This window comes from Anarrhichthys ocellatus, unplaced genomic scaffold (assembly GCF_004355925.1).
Source record: "Anarrhichthys ocellatus isolate YVR2014 unplaced genomic scaffold, GSC_Weel_1.0 scaffold27, whole genome shotgun sequence".
Lineage (NCBI taxonomy): Eukaryota > Metazoa > Chordata > Actinopteri > Perciformes > Anarhichadidae > Anarrhichthys > Anarrhichthys ocellatus.
Genome location: NW_022280057.1, coordinates 1,752,295 through 1,771,558, shown reverse-complemented (window position 1 = coordinate 1,771,558; position 19,264 = coordinate 1,752,295). Strand labels below are relative to the sequence as shown.

The 19,264-nt window shown below is 43.6% G+C and overlaps 1 protein-coding gene across 8 annotated transcripts in view; it reads left to right on the top strand.

Moving 5' to 3' along the window:
* pcdh19 (protocadherin 19) overlaps window positions 1-19,264 on the top strand; it is a 54,524-nt gene that overhangs the window by 14,727 nt on the left and 20,533 nt on the right. For 4 of the 8 annotated variants that reach the window (XM_031862520.1, XM_031862519.1, XM_031862515.1 and 1 more), the window contains exons 3-4: window positions 14,890-14,948; window positions 16,704-16,876. In XM_031862520.1, coding sequence (XP_031718380.1) covers window positions 14,890-14,948; window positions 16,704-16,876 — 232 coding nt within the window. The other 4 variants (XM_031862518.1, XM_031862514.1, XM_031862516.1 and 1 more) reach the window with 2 other exon arrangements.

Here is a 19,264-nt window from a genome sequence, read left to right as displayed (position 1 = left end):
CATTCCTTCACCCCTGTTATCCCCCTCCTTTATCTGCTCCCCGACCCTTTGTCCCCCTGTCTGAGGAGATGGTGGGACCCCTAATGTGTTCTATGTGTGGCTCCTTTTCTCATTCATGATGTCTGTAAAGCTCTAAGCAGTCAGTCTGATTCAGGCTGACATAAATCAGAATAGCTCGTTGATGGAGCGCCGTGTGCAATGTGATTACATTAAAAACCCAAACACAGAATACAAATAAAAGTTCAGCGGGAGAATTTGCTGATGTTAGGTGTAGGGGATTTGTTGTTGGAAGTCTGCTTATTTTTCTATCAAAGGCTGTTTTGCATTTTGATTATCTAGTTTTCCTGAAAGCAATCCAGGTGGGCCTGTTTTGCTTGGGTTTGTTTTCCTGGGATTAGGGCTTTTCAGAAAATGGCCCTGGCCTATTATTCACGTTCATATCTAGTTTCTAGGGAGGCGGGAAACCATGTCTTTGCTCGAGTGATACCAGGTCAAGTTGGAAAGACAAGAATGTGTGCCAGGGAATAGATTAGAAATCCACTCTGGGCTGAGCTCGGAGGATGAAAACAGGACTAATGATAATAGTTATGATTGCCTTGCAAGGGAATTGATAACGACTTCACCCGCCTCTTTGTGCTCTCTTATGGCATCAGAAAACAATATTCGGGGTTCAGTCAGTGTCTGGCTGTAGAGCACAATGGGACGTCAGTTTTGACTTTCCCCTCACGTCCACTGTTTGACATACCACAGCATAGACAGCCCAGTGAATGAAAAGCTCTCGGCCTGCAGTGTCTGACTGCTCAGAGTGCAGTTCTTGCCCCAGTAACCGCCATTGTTCAAGATTACTCTCCTGTACCTGTTCTCTATTTGAGAGCCGTTCCTAGTTCATTCTTATGGGGAGCCAGTGAGAAGGGAGGGCAGCATCTGTATACTTGTTAAAGGGAAGATTGCGTACAATCTTTGTGCTTTAATAAGAGAGGTTGACAGCTCTGTCGGGGAGCACGGCAGGAGGGTCACTGGAGCTGAGTTTTAGCGCCCTTATCTAGTTCAGGGATTGTTACATCAAAGCAGTCGGTAAGGACTTTGTGTCGACAAATGTACTCGCTCACGGCTTAAAACACTCCTCTAGAACCTTTTCTGTGAACCATTAGGGAATATTAATATGAATCATAAAAAAATGTGGACATTATGGAAATTAATTTATTACATTTTTTAATGAGTTAGATAAGAAGGTTGCTCCGTTATGTGTTTAGCCTAGCTTAGCATGAACAATGCAAGCAGCGGGAAACAGTTAGCTTCCCAAAATGGTGAAATTGTTTATATTTCAATATTTCTGGAAAGCCTCTTACATATTTTTTGTAATGTGCAAATTTCAGTATTGAGCTTTAGTGATGCTGGTATGCAGATTTCTCTCCTTTTGACAGAACAAGGCTAGCTGTTTCCCCTCGTTTTCAGTATTTAGCTAAGCTAAGCTAACTGTCTCTTGGCCCCAGCTTCATATTTACCTTGCATATATGAGAGTGGTATCAATCTTTACATCTGACTCTCAGCAAGAAAGTGAATGTATTTCCCAAAATTATAAATGATTCCTTTAATGTTGTTGGGTAAATGCATGTTTTTCTTGTTTAAATTTGTTATTGTAGGAAAAAACAGGATACAGTCTTGGCTTTGTTTTTCAGTATCAGGCCAAAATGTTGTCCATTGTAAATGTTAATGTGATGGCTGCTCCATTTTTTGTTTATGTGCAATAGGACAGCAGACAAAATACCAAGGGTGGTGGGGGAGGACTGACATGGGAGTTGGTGTTCTGACTTTTCATTTGTTTGCTACCCAGTAATGATTATTTTAGCCTCTAAGCCCCAGATTTGGCCTTGTTTTGCTATGGGAAGCAGCATCAATAGGGATAGAGCAGCCTTGCCCTGGCTGAGAAGCTTGTCCGTGGATAAACTGGTTGGCAACGAGAGTCAGGTACATGGCACGGAAGACATTTTGAGTGCAGTCACAGGAGGTCAGCTGGGAAGTGAAAGGGGAGAAAAAGGCAGAACATTCGGTTTAGGTGAGGACTGGTCGAGATTTGCTTCTGAATTACGTACGTGTGTTCACCTGGTGGCTGAATGAGAGCATTTTCTAATTATAGACCTTCATCGTTTGCCTTGTTAGTAATGCTGGTAACAAGCCAGTCGCCAGCTTGCATGAGCAACTCCAGAAAGCTGACTTTTGGTTTAATTTGGAGGACTAGCTATAATCCAGACTAAATCCCTTAAAGCTGAAGCCCCCTCCCTCCCTCACTGTTGGATTACGGGAGTGTCTTTAAAAGGATAAGGACCTGCTTATCACTGCTTCCCTCAACACTTGTTTGGGTTTTCAGATGTGGGGGAGGACGGTTCATCGTCACCCAACGTGGCCGGTGCGGATACGAGTCGGGGATTAGGCATTGGACAACTGAGATCAATGATAATCACAATTTATGGTTTTTAAACCCCCGCAGTCACAAAGGCATATGGATCCGCTTCCACCCCAATGATTTTTATCAGTAAGTTGAGTCTAACTGAATGAAGTGGCTCAATCAGATGTCCTGCAGCACTTTGTGCTTGTTGCCTCTAATCATTTTCACACGGACATTTATGAACTGTTTGACACAAAATGGCTCCAGCCTTTGTTGCAGAGAAAATATGGATCTGAAACCACATGAATACCATGAATCCCCTGTCAACAATAAACTGATCAAAGCTACAATAACAGAAAATTGCAATTTGCCTACTTTTAACATTTTGTCGATCTATATCAATTTTCACAAATTAAGAATAGTAGACAGCAAATGGACCATCTCAGTTTTTAGTGTCAGTGGTGGTGCTGATAATCACTGAAATAGCATTGCCGTTAAAGCATCATTCTACTGTTTTGCAAGTTTTTTTCCACCAAGGAATAGTTTGACATTTAGTTGTGGTTGCCAGGCACCCAGCTGAGACAAGAATCAACAAGATCAAGAAATACTTCAACACAAAACCCTCAGTAAAACTACAACTTGTACTCCTTAGGTTTTGAGGAACAAAGATACAACATGTTATGTCTCATTTCCACTGCATGGTTCGACTTGACTTGACTCGACTGACTAATGATACCATGTCCTTTTCTCAATTTTGTTTTCCATTGCGGATAGTACCCTGTCGGTGTAGGCCGGATTCTCAGCTGATTGTGAGCTGATCGACATAAAAATATGGAGTTTGTGCAGGATGTCCCGTGACGTGCTAGGGACGATTCTCTCTGACCAATCAGTGATCTGAAGTGTTTTAATTCCACCTTCTAGTATCTGCTCGGCTCGCTTGGAAAGAAAGTACCAGGTACTATCCACAACTTAAGTCATAGAAAACCAAGAATCATTGAGTAAATGCTAGCTGTTTCAGGTCTTCATGCAAAGCTAAGCTAACCGTCTCCTGGCTCAGATATGAGTGGTACCAATCTTCTCATCTAAGTCTCTGCAAGAAAGTGAATTATCTTATTTCCCAAAATGTCAAACTATCTTTTTACTACTGCACTGAAATTAATGCAAACCACGAGCTGCCTAGAGGCCAGGAAAACACCATGCAAACATCAAACAGTAATATTTTGACTGTAATGCAAAGTACTCCATTTGTAATAAATGAGCTAAAACATGCAAATCACTGATTTGTTAAGCAGCTGTTGCACGGTTCATGTGATATTGACAAAGACCGGAGCTATGTATATATATAAGGTTTATACTGACAGTTTAAACTATTTGTGTCACTCACTGCTAATGAAGTGTTGTTGTGAATGGGTGAGGTGGGGGTGTTGCAACAGGGGAATAGAGACCAATCTAGCACACATCGGCATATGTGTTGTTTGAGATGCTATATTTGAGTGTCTGTCTCATTGGGGTGTGGTGGTGGTGAAGGTGAGGGAGCGGAGTGAATTCCTGGTGGATCCAGGCCGTGAACCCTGAGCTCTCCTCTCGGGAGTTACAGAGAGAGTCGAGCCACATGGGGAGGAGCGCAGAAATAGAAGTACCTTAGTGTTAGTACTTGTTTACGTCAGTGCCACCATTTTTGACTCAGCTCATTAACCTGTGCGCCTGGGTGAAGCAACACATCTCTGTCTCTCTCTCTTTCCCTCAACTAATAACAATAACTGAGGGTAAGCATGAACACATTAAACTCGAGCTAATGAACAGATGCAACAACAGGGTGATGGGGCAGCTCTCACACCTCAAAGGCAGTCAATCGATTTCATCTGATACCAGTTCACAGATACACCCTGTAGCACTCTCCTCAAATCTAATCATGGATCCATTTAAACTACGTTAGCTGGGAGTCTACTTGCCATTAAAATGGGTTTTCAATTCCTATTATTTTGAGAGCATTGGTTAAAAAATGAACCGAGTGCAGAGGTAAAGTCACAACCATACGTCTTCTGTCTCTGAAATATGGAAAAGGATTAGATCATCACATCGCGTTCATCCGAGCTCCCACCTTCTCTTTTTGCTCCTCCTCTCTTCCTATTACCCATGCAGCCAGCATCCTCTCTAAATTGTTTTGCATGACCTTTGCTACTGTAGCTCTAATTATTACCATCACACTGGCCCTGTAAGGCACACAGCTAATTATATTGGATTTATCTGAGGGGACATTGGTGCCATTCTTATAGGCATGTCTTGGCTACTGTCGGGGCAAGTGATCTAAACCCAGAATAAGGTTAATTTGGGTAATACAGTAATAGTAATTAGAGTCACAATAATTACAAGCATGGTTGTAATAACAATGAAGACGAGGTTATTGGCAATAGGGGTCCAAATTAACTCGCTACACATATGCAATACCTTATGTAATTGAGAAGAACGGCGTTGCCAAAAAAGAGAGAGGTTGAGAAGTGCAGTGCAATATGCATAATGACATTATTACTGAGCCAGATTGTTGCTGTTTCCTCTGAATCGATGTTTGACAGTGGTAGTTGAAAGATGTATTTCAAAGGCATTGTGGGATTACCCGTTAGTGTAGGTACCAGGACCTCTAGTCATTGCATCTCATAAAGAGTTGTTACTAGAGGAAGCGATATTTTTCAAAGCTCCAACATGAATGAAGAGGGGCAGTCGGAGCCGTCTTTTGGCTGGCGGGCAACTCGTGTAATGAGCCTAAGAGGGTTCCAATTATTCCACTTGCGATCAAAAAGGAGAAGGAGATTACTTCTCTTGCTTTTTTTTTCTTTGACATTTTACACAGTAACATCTTTTGATAGGGGCTGGGGGAGAGAGGAAAAAAAAAAAAGAGATTGCTAGTGAGCGCCTGATAGTCTTGAACAGGCTCCAGCAGGACAGTCCTTCCTGTCTAGCAGAGACAAAGCTGTGCTTTTGTAGCTCACACATTTTTTTCTTTATTTGTGGGAAGTTTTTGTAATAAAACTACTTTTCCCAGTGCTTGGTACATTAGCTTTCTCTCAGACCATGTCACCTGCACAAGACAGAAAGGGAGCTTTCATATGACCGCAGGCTTTGGCTACAGCAGACTTGATGGCTGATTGCTGCCATATTTTTCCACAGAGCTATTGTAAATTGTGAGGAGGCATGTTGGGTACTCACTCACTCACTCACTGCAGTTATTTCCTTCTGCTTAACAGTGTAAGTCATGTTCCACACAATACATTGGGGAGTTAAATTATTCAATTGTGTGCAGATTTTGTCCTCTCCCTTTCATTTATTAAATTCCCAGATTACAAGTAAAAGCACATTAGAGGCCTGGCGGTAACTAAAAGGATTTCTCCGCTATAGGATATCAAACTGTATCAGCCTAGGAGAAATAAACAAAAGACAAATAATATTATGTACCACTGCACTGAGACAAAGAGAACTCCAATCTGCATCAGCACAGATAAACATCCACCCCTAAGATATGTTCTTGGTAGATAACAGCTTAGTGTGTGTGTTTGCAACACTCACAAACAAGAGACGCACAAGAGCACAAAGCAGAGCTTTGATGAGCACAAAAATGACTACATGTTGTTTATGGTTGCAGAACAAAAGGATTTACGGTCTTCAATTTCAAGAAATCAAGCTGTGGAAAGGTGGATGCAGGGTTGAAGATGCATTTCATTTGGATAGATTCGACTTCATAACAACGACATAATTAGGGGGGAAACAAGATATGTGCGTGTGTGTGTGTGCGTGCCTGTGGTCTGGGAATACAGTGCCTTGCCTTCCCCTGTGAATCCACTGCTGGGGTAGGGAGGCAGAGATCCACCGTCTGTTGCTGTTTTCCACGACCCTGTATATCCCCCCGCAGTGAAAAACGATGTTTGCCCCCAAAGACGACCCTAATACAAATTAAATTAAATGAAGTCAGTGCGGCTAATCCCTGTGTGTTTCAGCAGCTGAAACACACCCCCTCCCTCACAAAGTGAGTGGGTCAAGCCCGCTGCATCTGGCCCCTTTTCCACTGGCCCTGCTCTCAAGCTGCTCGGCTCCCGGTCCCTGACGGAGGCGACAGCAGGCTCCGCTCCGACTTTTTCCCCACTGCCACTGTACCGCATGTGTGTGTGTGTGTGTGTGTGTGTGTGTGTGTGTGTGTGTGTGTGTATGCATGAACATGTGTGTTCCGCGGTAAATCTGTGTTGCGTTATTCCATTTGTGACAGTGTTTATTCCCTTTTGCTTGTTTTTCCTTTGCGCCTGTGTGCCTGCATGTAAGCATTTCTTCAAGAAAGATTTATTTTTGTTTGTGACTGGCTTACACAGTTCACATACATTTCTCATTTTTAGCTGGGGTTTAGATTTTTTTTTTTTGTCGTGTATTTACTTTTAAATGTAAAATAAAGAGGATTCATCCACATCACTCAGACAAAGTATTAAACAGCAATGTAATGGAAAACAAACAGTAGCGTCGGACCACTTAGTGTTGGATGTTGTTTTGTTCTCCCTGTGCCCTTATGGCAGCCTGTCACAGTCCTGTTAACAAGCCGGATTTAAGTGATGATGTGCAAGCACCTAATACTCTGCTGTCAATCCGGTCGGTGCTGACAGCTGCCTAGAAAGACCATCCCAAATATTAGCACCAGATGTGATGCACATTGAAGCACCAGCAAACAGGATCAAAAAGCTAACTAGGCTTCCATAGCTGGATCACTGATAGGAGTAGCCTTGTGTGACGCGAGCTAAAAGATCTCGTATGCCCATCTGTTCAATAAAAAGCCCCTTTCTGTGATACGTACTTTGGCATCGAGCCCAATCGTCCACCCCTGATTTGTGCACCAGCTCTGATTTGCGAGACAAAGTGTGCCGACTGAGTTTTAGCAGCTGGTGTAAACCGATATTGTGTTTAGGGGGTTGTGGGTTAGGAAGGCGGGTTGCTTTTTGATGAGCTGGAGTACATGTTTATATGTGTGTGTGTGTGTGTGTGCGCTGCGGATCTGAGCACCTGCACACATGCCCTTTTGAAAAGCTCCGTCACCCCTCCATCCAGCCAACACGCAGTGTAAACACGGTTTGTTTGAGCGAGTGGCCTGAGGTAGTTGGATTAATGAGCGCTGATGAAGTTCCACTTGTGTCCTGGGTGCTGCCTCCCTATTTGCTGGAGTGGCTGCGATGTGGTAGCGTATCTGGAGGCGGTGACTCATTCCCTTTACCCAGTGTCAGATTAAGGCATGTCAATAAACAGACCCACTCAATCCATCTCCGAGTGACTGCATCCGCTCACGGAGCCTCCCAGTCTGTAATGAGCTGCTGCAAATCTCCATCCAACTAAAATGTCTGGAAAGATGCCTTGTCACAGTGAGTGAGAGAAAAAGAGAGAGGGAGGGAGACGGGGAGACCACAGCAGCACCGATGTGATGTGACTGGCAGCCACCTTTTAAGCTGCTAAGAGAAAACGCACCAGGCGTCGTGCTCCACCATGTTCTGGAGCTCAAGCTGATCAGCTCTGCCCGCAGATTCCTCTTTTCTGTCGTCCTCATGTGTTTTGAGTTAATCAAAAATGAATTCTAAGTTTACTGATTTCAAAAGTGACTCAAAGTTATGCTGTTTATTCAGTCACTGCTCTCATGTAAGCATTTAGGGGGGAAATGTGTTTACATAATCTGCAGTGTCTCTCAATGTTTATTTTTAAGGCCCTGCCCAGGGGAGGTGGGAGAAACCTTTGGGGACTCCTTGTGCACTAATTTAGCATGCTCCCCCTCTACACTGGCTAATATAGGGCACAACTGAGAAACAGAAGACGCTATCTAGTCATTTTCTTCTAGAAATTGAATGGCTGTTAAAAACATATGTTTGTAGTGCTTATTCCCAGTGGTTCCTGGAAACAATTAAACTACCTGGATTAGATGTTACACTCAACATTTCCGGAGTCTGTTAAAAAAAAAAAAAAGGAATCACTACCTACTTCTCTCATGTGGCGCCATACAAACATTAATGGATTTTGGGATGAGAGTGAGTGTGAAAACTTTTCGGTCTGACATCCAAATTAAAGGAAATCCCTCAAGACTTGCCTAAAGGGGAAGTGCCTGCTATTTGAGTTTGATTTGGCTCCACAGGCTTTAAGGAAAGTAAGCCGATTTCTTTAAGGAAACAGCCGAGATAGTCAAGTCTTTTTCCTCCCTCCTCCCTTTTTACTATGCAAAACCGTGAGTCGTAATCTCATAGAGACACTCTGGTTTTCTTTCTGACTTGGAGATAGAATAAGTCTGGAAAAACATGCAGACCTGAATGCTGAACAGGTGTTAGATGAAGCTCCATCCAGCCTTATGTGCCTGGCGAAGCAGTAGACGCCTATTCATTCTAAGTGGACACCATAATTCCCATCTGAAAGGCTTAAAAGCACCACCCTTGTCTCTAAAGACAAAGACAAAACAAAAACACAGACCCCGGAACCCGCACAGCCACCAACAGTTTGAAACATGTTGGTCCTGAGCGGTGATTCTCTGGTAAGACAACATCTCTGACTTAAGCCTCTTTAGCGTCAGCCGACTCCGCTGGAATGCAGACGTCTGCAGAGAGGGCCTATTATTTAAAATCTTTTCATCATGCTGAAAGGGAGGGAAATAGCTTTGACGTTGAGATGTTCATGAATAATGAATGTTGTTTCTATCAATGTATGTATAATTAATCACATCTCTACTAACTGGACTTCTGTGGAGCCTGTAGGCCTGAGTGACATGGAGACTGGTCTGGACTGTTGTCTCTGTTTCAGAATAAAAGGCAGCCGCATTGTCTTGTGCAGCTTCCTCTGTGGGGGTGATGCACAGGTGGAACAAGCAATAGCTTTAGTACTTTGGCCCTTTTCCTCACTTTATGAGAGCAGGGGGTGATTGTTTTCGTTGGAATGAGCAAATATTTGTTCAATTTCACACGGAAAGGCAAGAGAAATGAGGAGGAAGTGCCAGCAGGAAGTGGTGTTGTGTTTACGAATTTGTTTCATTGTGTTTCAGAGAAGCTGTTATTTAGTTTGCTCAAACAATACTCAACACTTAACACATCTGGTCAAGGACACAATTGACCTCATAATAGCCCTCAATTCACCCAGTTTTTGTTTTTTGACCAGTCACAAAGACTGCAGAGATGTACAAGCTACAGTGGCGCAAGGGAGCTTTTAAAAACCTTTTCACCACAGAATCACTCACTTTCAAAACATGATTGATTCCCAAATGGGCTTCTGGGTTTGGGGTGAATTGATGGGTGATGAAGTGAAATGATGCAGAGAATGTGACAGGTTATTTATCACACATGTGCCCTTCTGTCACCATTGATTGTGTATAATTTGAGTTTGCAGGGGAGCCAGTTGATATTAAATGGTAACAACTCTCTGTATTCATCACGGCAGGCCCCCGTTTAGCAGGCAGAAATAGAAAATGTAATCTCATCCACAACCATGGCTGTGCCTCAGGCACTCTTTCACCCTTTTTACCGCTGATCCTCCCTTAGGGGCCCTGCTCGCTATAAAGGAAGTGGGAAATCTATAATCTGGCAGATGGCAGAGGATCTATGGGAAATTCTATAATCGGGAAGAAGGTGGTGATGGTCTTCGGGGTAGAGGGCAGAGGGGTGGAGGGTTACGGCCAGCTCACAGGCCAAAGAGCGTCTCTTCTGTCTCCCATAAATAAACAAAATATAAACCGAGCAGGTGCCTTGGTGGTCTGTGTCTTCGTCATGGGTGTCACACAGACTGAATTTGAGCTGCTTAGAGGTGCTGCTGGGTGCAGACCCAGAGGCGAGGTGGTTGGGCGCCAGCTCAGCCCTGCGAGTCAGGGATTGTCGGAGCCGTGCTTTTGTAGGGAATCAGAAAGAGAGAGTCTGTGTGTGAAAGAATGTGAATGTGCAAGAGGCTCAAAGTGAAGCATTTCTTTTCATAGTCACAGTGTACAGGATGAGAAAGTCACCCGCAGACACACAAACACACACACACACACACTCCTCTGCATCCTCACTGCGAAATTACACGAGGTGAATACATGCATCTGTAAACAGGCAGTTTCAGACACTAGCCATCCTTCATCTCGTGGAGTTTTTTATTTTTTAATAATTTCCTCCTTTCTTACTTCTCTTTTACTTTATCACAACCTAACCTAGGTAATGAAGCCTTTTTATTTTCTAACTGCTGCTGGTCTTTAAAGCCCCTGAATCCCTCCCTCTCCCCATCTATCCCTTTAGCAATGGGATATCAATAACAAGGCGCATTATGTCTAACGTTTCTTCCGCGACCGAGGGGAGTCTGCGAGCGAGCTGCAGCAACGCTAAACAAAGACTGAGGCACAACCTCAAGACCGCTCAAACGCAGAATGAAGCGGCAAAATTCGATCTGACAGTTTTAATTGATTCTGTCTCGTCTTGTTCTGTATGTTTAAACTGTGCATTTTAGTGTGGCAGAAAGAGCACTTTGTTTCCGCAACAAACGTGGCTTGATGTTTTTTCGTCAGCTAAATTGGTGACATTAAGGAGTCGCATCCATGACAGACATGAAACGCTCTCTCCCGCAATACATTTTTCTTCTTTTAGATGCTCGATTATTTTAGACACAGTCTTGTACAACCTGCCCCGCCCTGCTTTAAATACCTTCTGTTTTTAAGCAGTTTAACTCACGTCTGATGCATAAAGTTTATCTCAAATGTTTACTTTGCTTAAAAGATACGACTGTATGCGTCTGTGGTTAAGCAAGGTTTAATCTTGCAATTTAGTAAACGGCAATTATTCCAGACAAAGATACAGCCTGGCAAAGACTGCTTATCTTTTACAAAACAGTATGTTATCGGTGCATGTCGCTGCATCTGTCCATATTTTTCGAGCTTGCTTCCCTGTTTCAATGTTATTCTGTGCTGCATCAGCCTCGGTAATACATACAGTAGGGCAGCTGTGTGACTTCTTTTTTTCCCCCTCTCCTATCTGTGTGACATCTGCTGAACTTGTCGGGTGTTTACTGGTGTAACAACTGGTGTCTTCACTCCCCACCCCTCCTCTTCTCTCTGGTGCTCCCCATGCCCCCACGCAATGAATACACTTGCATCCAGACTACAGAACCAATTGTCACGCTGGGAGGAAGGCAAATCAAATCTTACGGCAGCAACTAGGCGAGGAGATTGCTTTTCCTCTCAGTGGCAGAGAGGCGAGCCCATCGTCCCTGTGACTTGGGTTTTACTGGAGAGAAAGGTGCAAAGGGTGAAAAGGGGAAAGCTGCTGGGCTGCAGCAGCCGGACCGCAAGGCTCCCGCAGGTCAAGTCTCACCTATTTCCTCCCCTTCACCTTCTCTCTCGCTCTCTCCACTCTCTTTCCACTTCCCTCCCCACTCATCCCGACACTACCGATCAGTAACCCAGCGACAGCGGGGACTACAATCCTCCCTCCAGTCCTCCAGATGAAACGGAACAATAATTATGGGGATAGAGTGGCTCTAGCCGCCAAACTGGGGCCGCTCAGATCACAACAACACATTGTCCAACCTGATTAAATAGCCATTTGTGGCGTCCTCGCTGTAGTTAAGCAGTCCTCATCCTCTTGCCTGAAACTTGACCTCCCAGCAAGACATATTGACATATCCTCCAATTTGAGGTCGGTCAGAAATGTGGGGGAAGACATTACATTTCTTTACAGGAAGCCCGGGCTAATGCATCCGATTCTCCCTCAGAATAGGCACCCGAGTGACTCACCAATGCCCAAGGTTATGCCCTCTCATGTTGAGTGTTTGTTTATTTCCCCTGACAATTTGATAAATAGAGGTAATGTGGATACCTCCACCTTTGAGTAACAAGTAGATGTTGTGTTAAACATGAGAGGAAGAAATAGTGAAGCAAAAGCATTGAATACTATGAGGAGTCTCTTTTGGTTTTACCCACTACACACTTAAGAGCGCTCCATGTAAAAACCCTGAGAGGGAATTGCATTATGGAGAGTACGGTTTCATTTCTGGACTGGAAGAGCTTGAGAGCTGGCCGGGGCATACTGCCTTCCTATCCAGGCTGTGCTTACACAGAACCTGCCATCCAAACCAATTACAGGCTGCAGCCAGAGTGACATTCACAAGAAATGTTCTATCTTGTCTTTTAAATGACGTTTTCTCTTGTTACTCATGCCTTGCATTTTCATTAGTCTCTCACTGGATGCTCAGTTGTTGGAGAGGTCGTTTTATGTACGTTCACTGGGACCAAAGTGGAGCACAGGAGAACACAAAAGACATGCATGCAGTAGATTTTGTAGTAGATATTAATCAACATCAACACATGATCTATGATAGAAGCGTTGTATATATATATATATAAATCTTTTAAGAGAAGGATCTTATTCTTTGATAAAACGTGTGTATGGCATGATTTAACAATTCACGAAGTAGTATGTGTTAATCATTAATTAATAACCAATCTGAGTTGCAGTGTGTTGCCACTGCAGTTACCTTTGATATTTAATGGAGTCAAGCTGAACGGGAACAAAAGGAGTCAGGGGTAATACAAGAGAACAAACACGTTGTGCTCCAAATTAAGAGCTAATAATAAAATGTTAATTAAATTCCTTTTTATGAATTATCCTCTTTGTATTAATGAGTTAAAGTTTAATAAGGGGTAAATGGTAAAGGGAGACAGAATGATGCTAACCTTCAGTGCAAACACATTGCATCATAATTTAGCAAGCCCCAATCAGAGGCCTGCCCTTGCATTGTTGCCTATCATTATAAAGACTTCCTGCAAAAATAATTAGGAGTGAAGGAGGTGAGAAGGCAAACAGCAGCTTATCTCCTAATGATTGAAGGTAGACCTTATATGCACCTTTGAGGATACTAAAATATAACTACATCTCTGAAATACATACAAGTTCCTTAAAGTTCAGAGCAACTACACAGCATCAGTCAGATAATAATGCCACACAGCATATATGTTGTCTTTGAAGCCCTGAGTAAATGGCATCAATACCACGAATCTAAACAAACAAGGACATGTATTTGGTTGCAGTAACAAGCTCTTCCATTTTTCATAGACTTCAAACGGGTCATGGGAGCTATTTGCCAGAGGTAAACACCGCACATTGGCTCCTGTGGTTTGCCGGCATCACTTTTATTTATTTATGTACTTTTTTGAAAAGAGATCCAAGAAGGCGGGGACTAATGTTTGACATTTCTGCCGCTTCCCTCGTCCTCACTGTTCCGACTCCTCGGCATTGTGGATTCACTTCCACGCTGACGCCGAAAAAGTTCAAAATGTTCAACCCCATTAACATCTAATAAGGAGCGTGCGCGCATATTGAGTTTAAATCCAAATCTGTTTGGTCACCATGTATGACAGCTGTGCCGGGCCGCTGCTACCTTAACAGCAGGCCTGTGTCAAATGTGTAGCTCACTTGATAATCAGCAACTGTGCTCCAGTGCCTGCATTAACCTTCCTTATCATAGGGGTGACTTTTTTTTTTTTTTCAACAGGGCTTTGATATCGGTTCTGCAGACTTCCCTCGGAAGTCTGCAGAACCATTGACTCTCAGCTTTTTATCAGGATACAGTATCTGCGCCGTGGAATTTTAAGTGAAGGCTCTGCTTTCTTTCTGCAGAAAACACCTGCATCTTATCAAAGTTTGTCGAAAGGGTCGTATCCTGGCTTTTCGCAGGACTGGGGAAGTCCTTTGAGAGGCTTTGATACCCTTTGGCCCCCTGACATCTTAACAAGTGTGAGTAAAAGCTTGGCAGATGCAGGAGGGGCTACCTGCTCAGTGTACACTAACTCCTCTGTCCATGTGCTCTTACTCGACATTCTCCTTGCTCAATAAATGTTGGAGAAACAAAAAAAATGAATGTGGGGTGCCTTTGAACTGTGTTCTCTAATGTGGGTCAGAGATCTATCGTATGCATATTCGAAAAGCCTTTTCATCTGCAATTGCGGAGTTAAGATTCCCCTGGTACACTCTTAATTTCATCTACTTCTCTTGCAGTTATTTATTTAATATTTCCACATTAATGTCTTCTCAAACATGGTAAAAGTGAAGAGTTCAGAGAAGGAAAAGGAAAGGGAAACTTTTCTTCTCCCTCTGTCTGCATGATCGCCTGTCCGTCCTAATGACTCCATTTTAAAGACGGCGGGCTGACCGGCAGCGGAGGGATGGAGCAAGGGATCGAGAGCGGGGAGGGTGAAGAGGAGACGAGAGGCTGCGCTCGCTGCAGCACTCTCCTCAGCTCTCAACTCTCAGTCAGCCTCTCCGTGTGTGTGTGCTTTGAAAGAGAATAGGACTCAGCCCTTTGAAAGTCGAGGCAGCTCACCGGGGCCTTTGTGGAAAATAACATTTCAACTGAAAGCCAATTACTGCTAACATTATTTTGGTTGCTTCCATTATTAAAAGTACCTCTCTCTGTTGCCCCCCATCATCCCTCAACCACAACCCCCACCCCACCCACTCACTCCCCCCACCCCCTACATCCTTGTGTTGCAGACGGAGAATTATTCCATTGACTCCAGTTACGTGAACAGCAGAGCCCACCTCATTAAAAGGTATGTGTTGATTAGGAATTGTTACCAGCACCTCGTTACCGTCGTTATCTGTAATTGTTTTATCTAATGAGTGCACAGCTACCGTTGCAGCAGTTTGCATGTGCGCCTGTATGTTTTCCGTTCGGTATAATTGCAGTGAGATGATAAGATTTTGGGATAAATAGCATTACTCCGTAGTGCGTTTAGTAGACATTTGTTGAAACGAGCCACAAACTTATTAGATAACACACAGCAGCAGAATAAGCAAGTAATGATTTTCATATTTACAGATAACCTTATTACTTTCCTGTAATTCTCTTCATTTGCAAAACATCTGGCTTAAACTGCATCAGTTTAAGGCTTTAAACAACCCCTCGATGATTAAATGACATTCACGAGATTTCTCAAGTGCATTTCTTCATCGGCTTTCAAAACATGAATAGCTTCATAAATAGGCAATAATGATGTTGTTTTTTTCTTGGGTGAAGAAGTTAAGAATAAATGTTTTCAATGTGCTTTGTATTTCCTTCAACCAGAACCAGGATATTGGATAAGATTGCAGGAATGCAGGGTTGGAGGTTGGGATGGGGGTCATATAATAATTCCCTCTAGCCAGGGTTTTGTAGCCAGGCTCATTTAGAAAACTGCAATTCTTCCTTTCTACCTGCAGCTATGTAACATTCCAGTCTTTCTTTTGTTTAAGGGCCCTCCCGGCCTTTTTAAAAACCTATTATGGCAATTTCCCTCCCCCTCCGAAAAAAAAAATTCCCGGCATTAATGTAAACGAAGAGCATTCAAGTGTGGGCCTCTGCAGCACACTACAAAGAAATCCCTCAGGAGCCAGTGAGCCTATGGTCTGGGACAGGTGCAATTACAGTGATAACATCAGAGAGGAGGCATTACCTGCAGTCCTCTCCCCTAGGCTGGAAAATGTGAGGCTTGGGTCCGGGAATGCAGCTACCTTGCACTCTCCTTCACTTCTGCTACCTTTCTTCTTGTTTGCACACATTTCTTTACACTCATTTTCTCCTCCATCCACTCCTTTCTCTCCTTCCTAACCTCCGTTCTCCCCTCTGTATGAACTCATCCATATGTGTTTCCTCTCCTACAAGAACACATGTTCATATATTCACCCCTATTTAGTGTTGTTTGTAAAGCGGAATTTGTTCCAGTGGGATGGAAATCAAATGAAGGGAAATCATGCTGTTACTGTGCAGCTGTTGATTGTGCCCCCCCCCCCACCCCACCGTCTTTATTGACTGTGAGCCCCAAACAAGACAGATGCTCAGTTTGTATGCTTCCAGCGTTTCCTCCATCCATCTTCCTTCCAGGAATTCCTGATTACTGCGGTATTTGTTTGATTGTAGTGAGCGAGTGCCTCCTGTTTGTTCAATGCTATGTCCTTGAAGTCAGAGCATCCATCCAAAATGTCCTTGTGTGAGACACCCCATAGCTGCCATGCTATCTGTGAAGTTAAAAACAAAAAATGTGCACCTAATCCAAAAACGCTGGGGCGAGGCTTTGCTCTTTTTGAAAAGCGTACAATTTAACTAAGACAACAACAACCACAAAATCACTAAAATCGTCTGTTTGGAATTCATGGAAACAGACCACGTAAAAGGGCAAACAGAAAGGACATGAAAAAGGGACAGAGAGAGAAAGACGGACAGCTCGTCACAAACCATCAGAGACACGGGAACCAAGGAGAGCATGTGAAAGAAGGTGATGTGACAGTTAATCAACAAATCCCTCTCCTCCCTTCTGGCCCCCATGTAGCACGTCGACGTTCAAAGACCTGGAGGGGAACAGTCTGAAGGACAGCGGCCACGAGGAGAGCGACCAGACCGACAGTGAACACGACGTCCAGAGAGGACACTATGTTGACACGGCTGTCAATGACGTGCTGAACATGACTGTCCCCCCCAATGTGTGCCAGCTGCCAGACCAAGGTAAGAAAATCTGTTACTTGTACTTGAGTGTGCGCGCGCTGTACGCGAGGAGGATTGCAACATCCTTTGGAGTGTGTTCAGTTTCGAGATAAGACCGCTGTGTATTCGTGCGTGCACCGCAGTGTGTTTTTATGCCACAGGAGCATCTTTTAAGGTGCATTATGCCCATCGCGAGCTTCAGATGTGCAAGTTTGAATAACATCACAGTTTTCTTTTTCGTCTTTGATGTCCTGCTCGAGCAGCTAATGTAAGGGATCTCTGACAGCTAAGGCTACCCTTTGATACAGGCTTAGGCAACATTATTGACTGATAGTAGCCATGTCTGCCAACTTCAGACGCGCTTGAATGGCAGCAATCAGGCTCACAACGGTAGAAGGTGGAAATCTACATATCTCCATGTGCCCTCATCCATTATTCAGTCGGACCATTTAGCAGGGAATTAATGTTGATGTTTCATTTTTGACTTGCCGTTTAAAAAGACATCCACTTGGTTGGCAGAAGTCAGTGTAAGGGTCATGTTCATTTTTAACTACTGCCAGTCAGACTGAGGAAGAGAGTGGGTCAGTAAGAGGGAGAGAGAGCGGAGAGAGCTGTCTGGAGCACACCAGGATGTTACTATATGCACCTGAGGGTATTTACCGAGCTCAAAGGTAACACCACATGCACAGGTGTAACAGCTCAGCAGAACGCGAGAGTCGGTCTCTGTGTGTGAAAAATTGCAGACATTTTAGAAAGGCTCACATTAGCAATTTTATTCTGAGTGAGGTGGCAATACCGGACATTATATTTTAAAAGTACACTCTTGAGGACAGCACTCACAGAAATCCCTCGCAGTATCTGAACTGTACATTTGCACTGTGCTACAATTTGGGAACCTGTGCCAAATTCTTCCCTCAGTTAACATCAACTAACACTGCCCCAGTAAGGCTTTCCAGTCTCTCACTATTCCACTCAGCTCCTATAGGGAAGACCTTTAAATGAGTAAGAGATGACGAAAAATGAATCCTAGTTTGATAAAATGCATAAAGGATTGAAGATTAAGGGATTTGTTTTCTATTTTATTTATCTATTTTTATCGGCGGATTGTGAATTGTGTGGGTGTGGCTGGAGAAGCAAAAAGACTGGAAGGCTCTTCCTTGTCTGGTCCTTGGCACGTTTAACTAACCAGATGCTTCACTTGGAGCAATTTGGCTGTTGATGCTGTTTGACTGGGGAATAATAAGATTAGGCAACCTACACTTCGCTTCACCTCGAGCACAGTCACACAAATGGACCTGCCTTCGCGGCCCGATATACAGATAGACGGAAGTGTGGCGACCATTAGAATCAACTTGTACCGGGCATTCCCTCGACGGCTTCAGACGGTAATGAGCAATGAAAAGTGAACTTGCTGACTACTTGGTTGCCAGCTGTAATTACTTCACAACACCCCCCAAAAATCCTGTGCCTTAAAAAAAAGTGCATGCTAACAGGTCTTCTAGTTTTGGGATCTCATTATTGGAGACAATTACAAATGATGTACATGAGGAATATTACAAGTGAGGAGAACTCTCTGAGGCAGTTCTTTTTTCATTAACACCACCAATGACTGTATCTGTTTCAGCAAAATGGATGCATGCCTCCTGAATGTATAATGCATTGCCACATTGCTGGTAAACAGAACAAGTGGCTATTTCACAGTGCTGTCCATTCATTTGACCAGAACAAATAGATGATAACAAAGTATCTGTTTGGAATTACAATTAGGTGGGTTGTTGTTGGCTTTTTTTTCATTTCTTTTTTTATTGCACTCAGCTAAAGACTCGCTATTTTCCCTCAGTAAGGGCTCAACAAAAATGGCTTCACTGGAAGCTTCCCATCCCTTTGTTTAGAACGTCAGTCAGCAGCAGTGGTCACACCAGAGAGTAATGAGCTGCTGTTCATAATTATTAAACGACTTGACCAAAGATCCCTACACGTGCAGAAATGTAATGACGTAGCAAATGAAATCGTCCCTATTACCATCTCAACGGTGCAATTACACAGTTAAAGGGCATGGTGGGCTGACAGAGATGGGCAGATTCAGCATGACGCATAGTTGAATCTGTCTCTGCTGTTGTATGATGATTTTACATCATCAGAGTTTTCTTTTTGTGGCGCTCCTCAGGAGAACACTAGCTCTTTTCCCTCCTTCATTTTATTCTGTGCATAGTCACTTGAGGACGAAGGCAGAAATAGAACAGTTGAGGTTTTTATAATACGAGAGCCGCAGTGGTTACAGTCATGTGATGATGTGGTTTCACTCTGAGCTCATCTGTCTTAATTGACAAAAACGGACACTATCTGCTGGTGCTATTGGCTGTATGCAGGGAATTGCCAGAAAACAAATAGACATGTTCACTAAACACC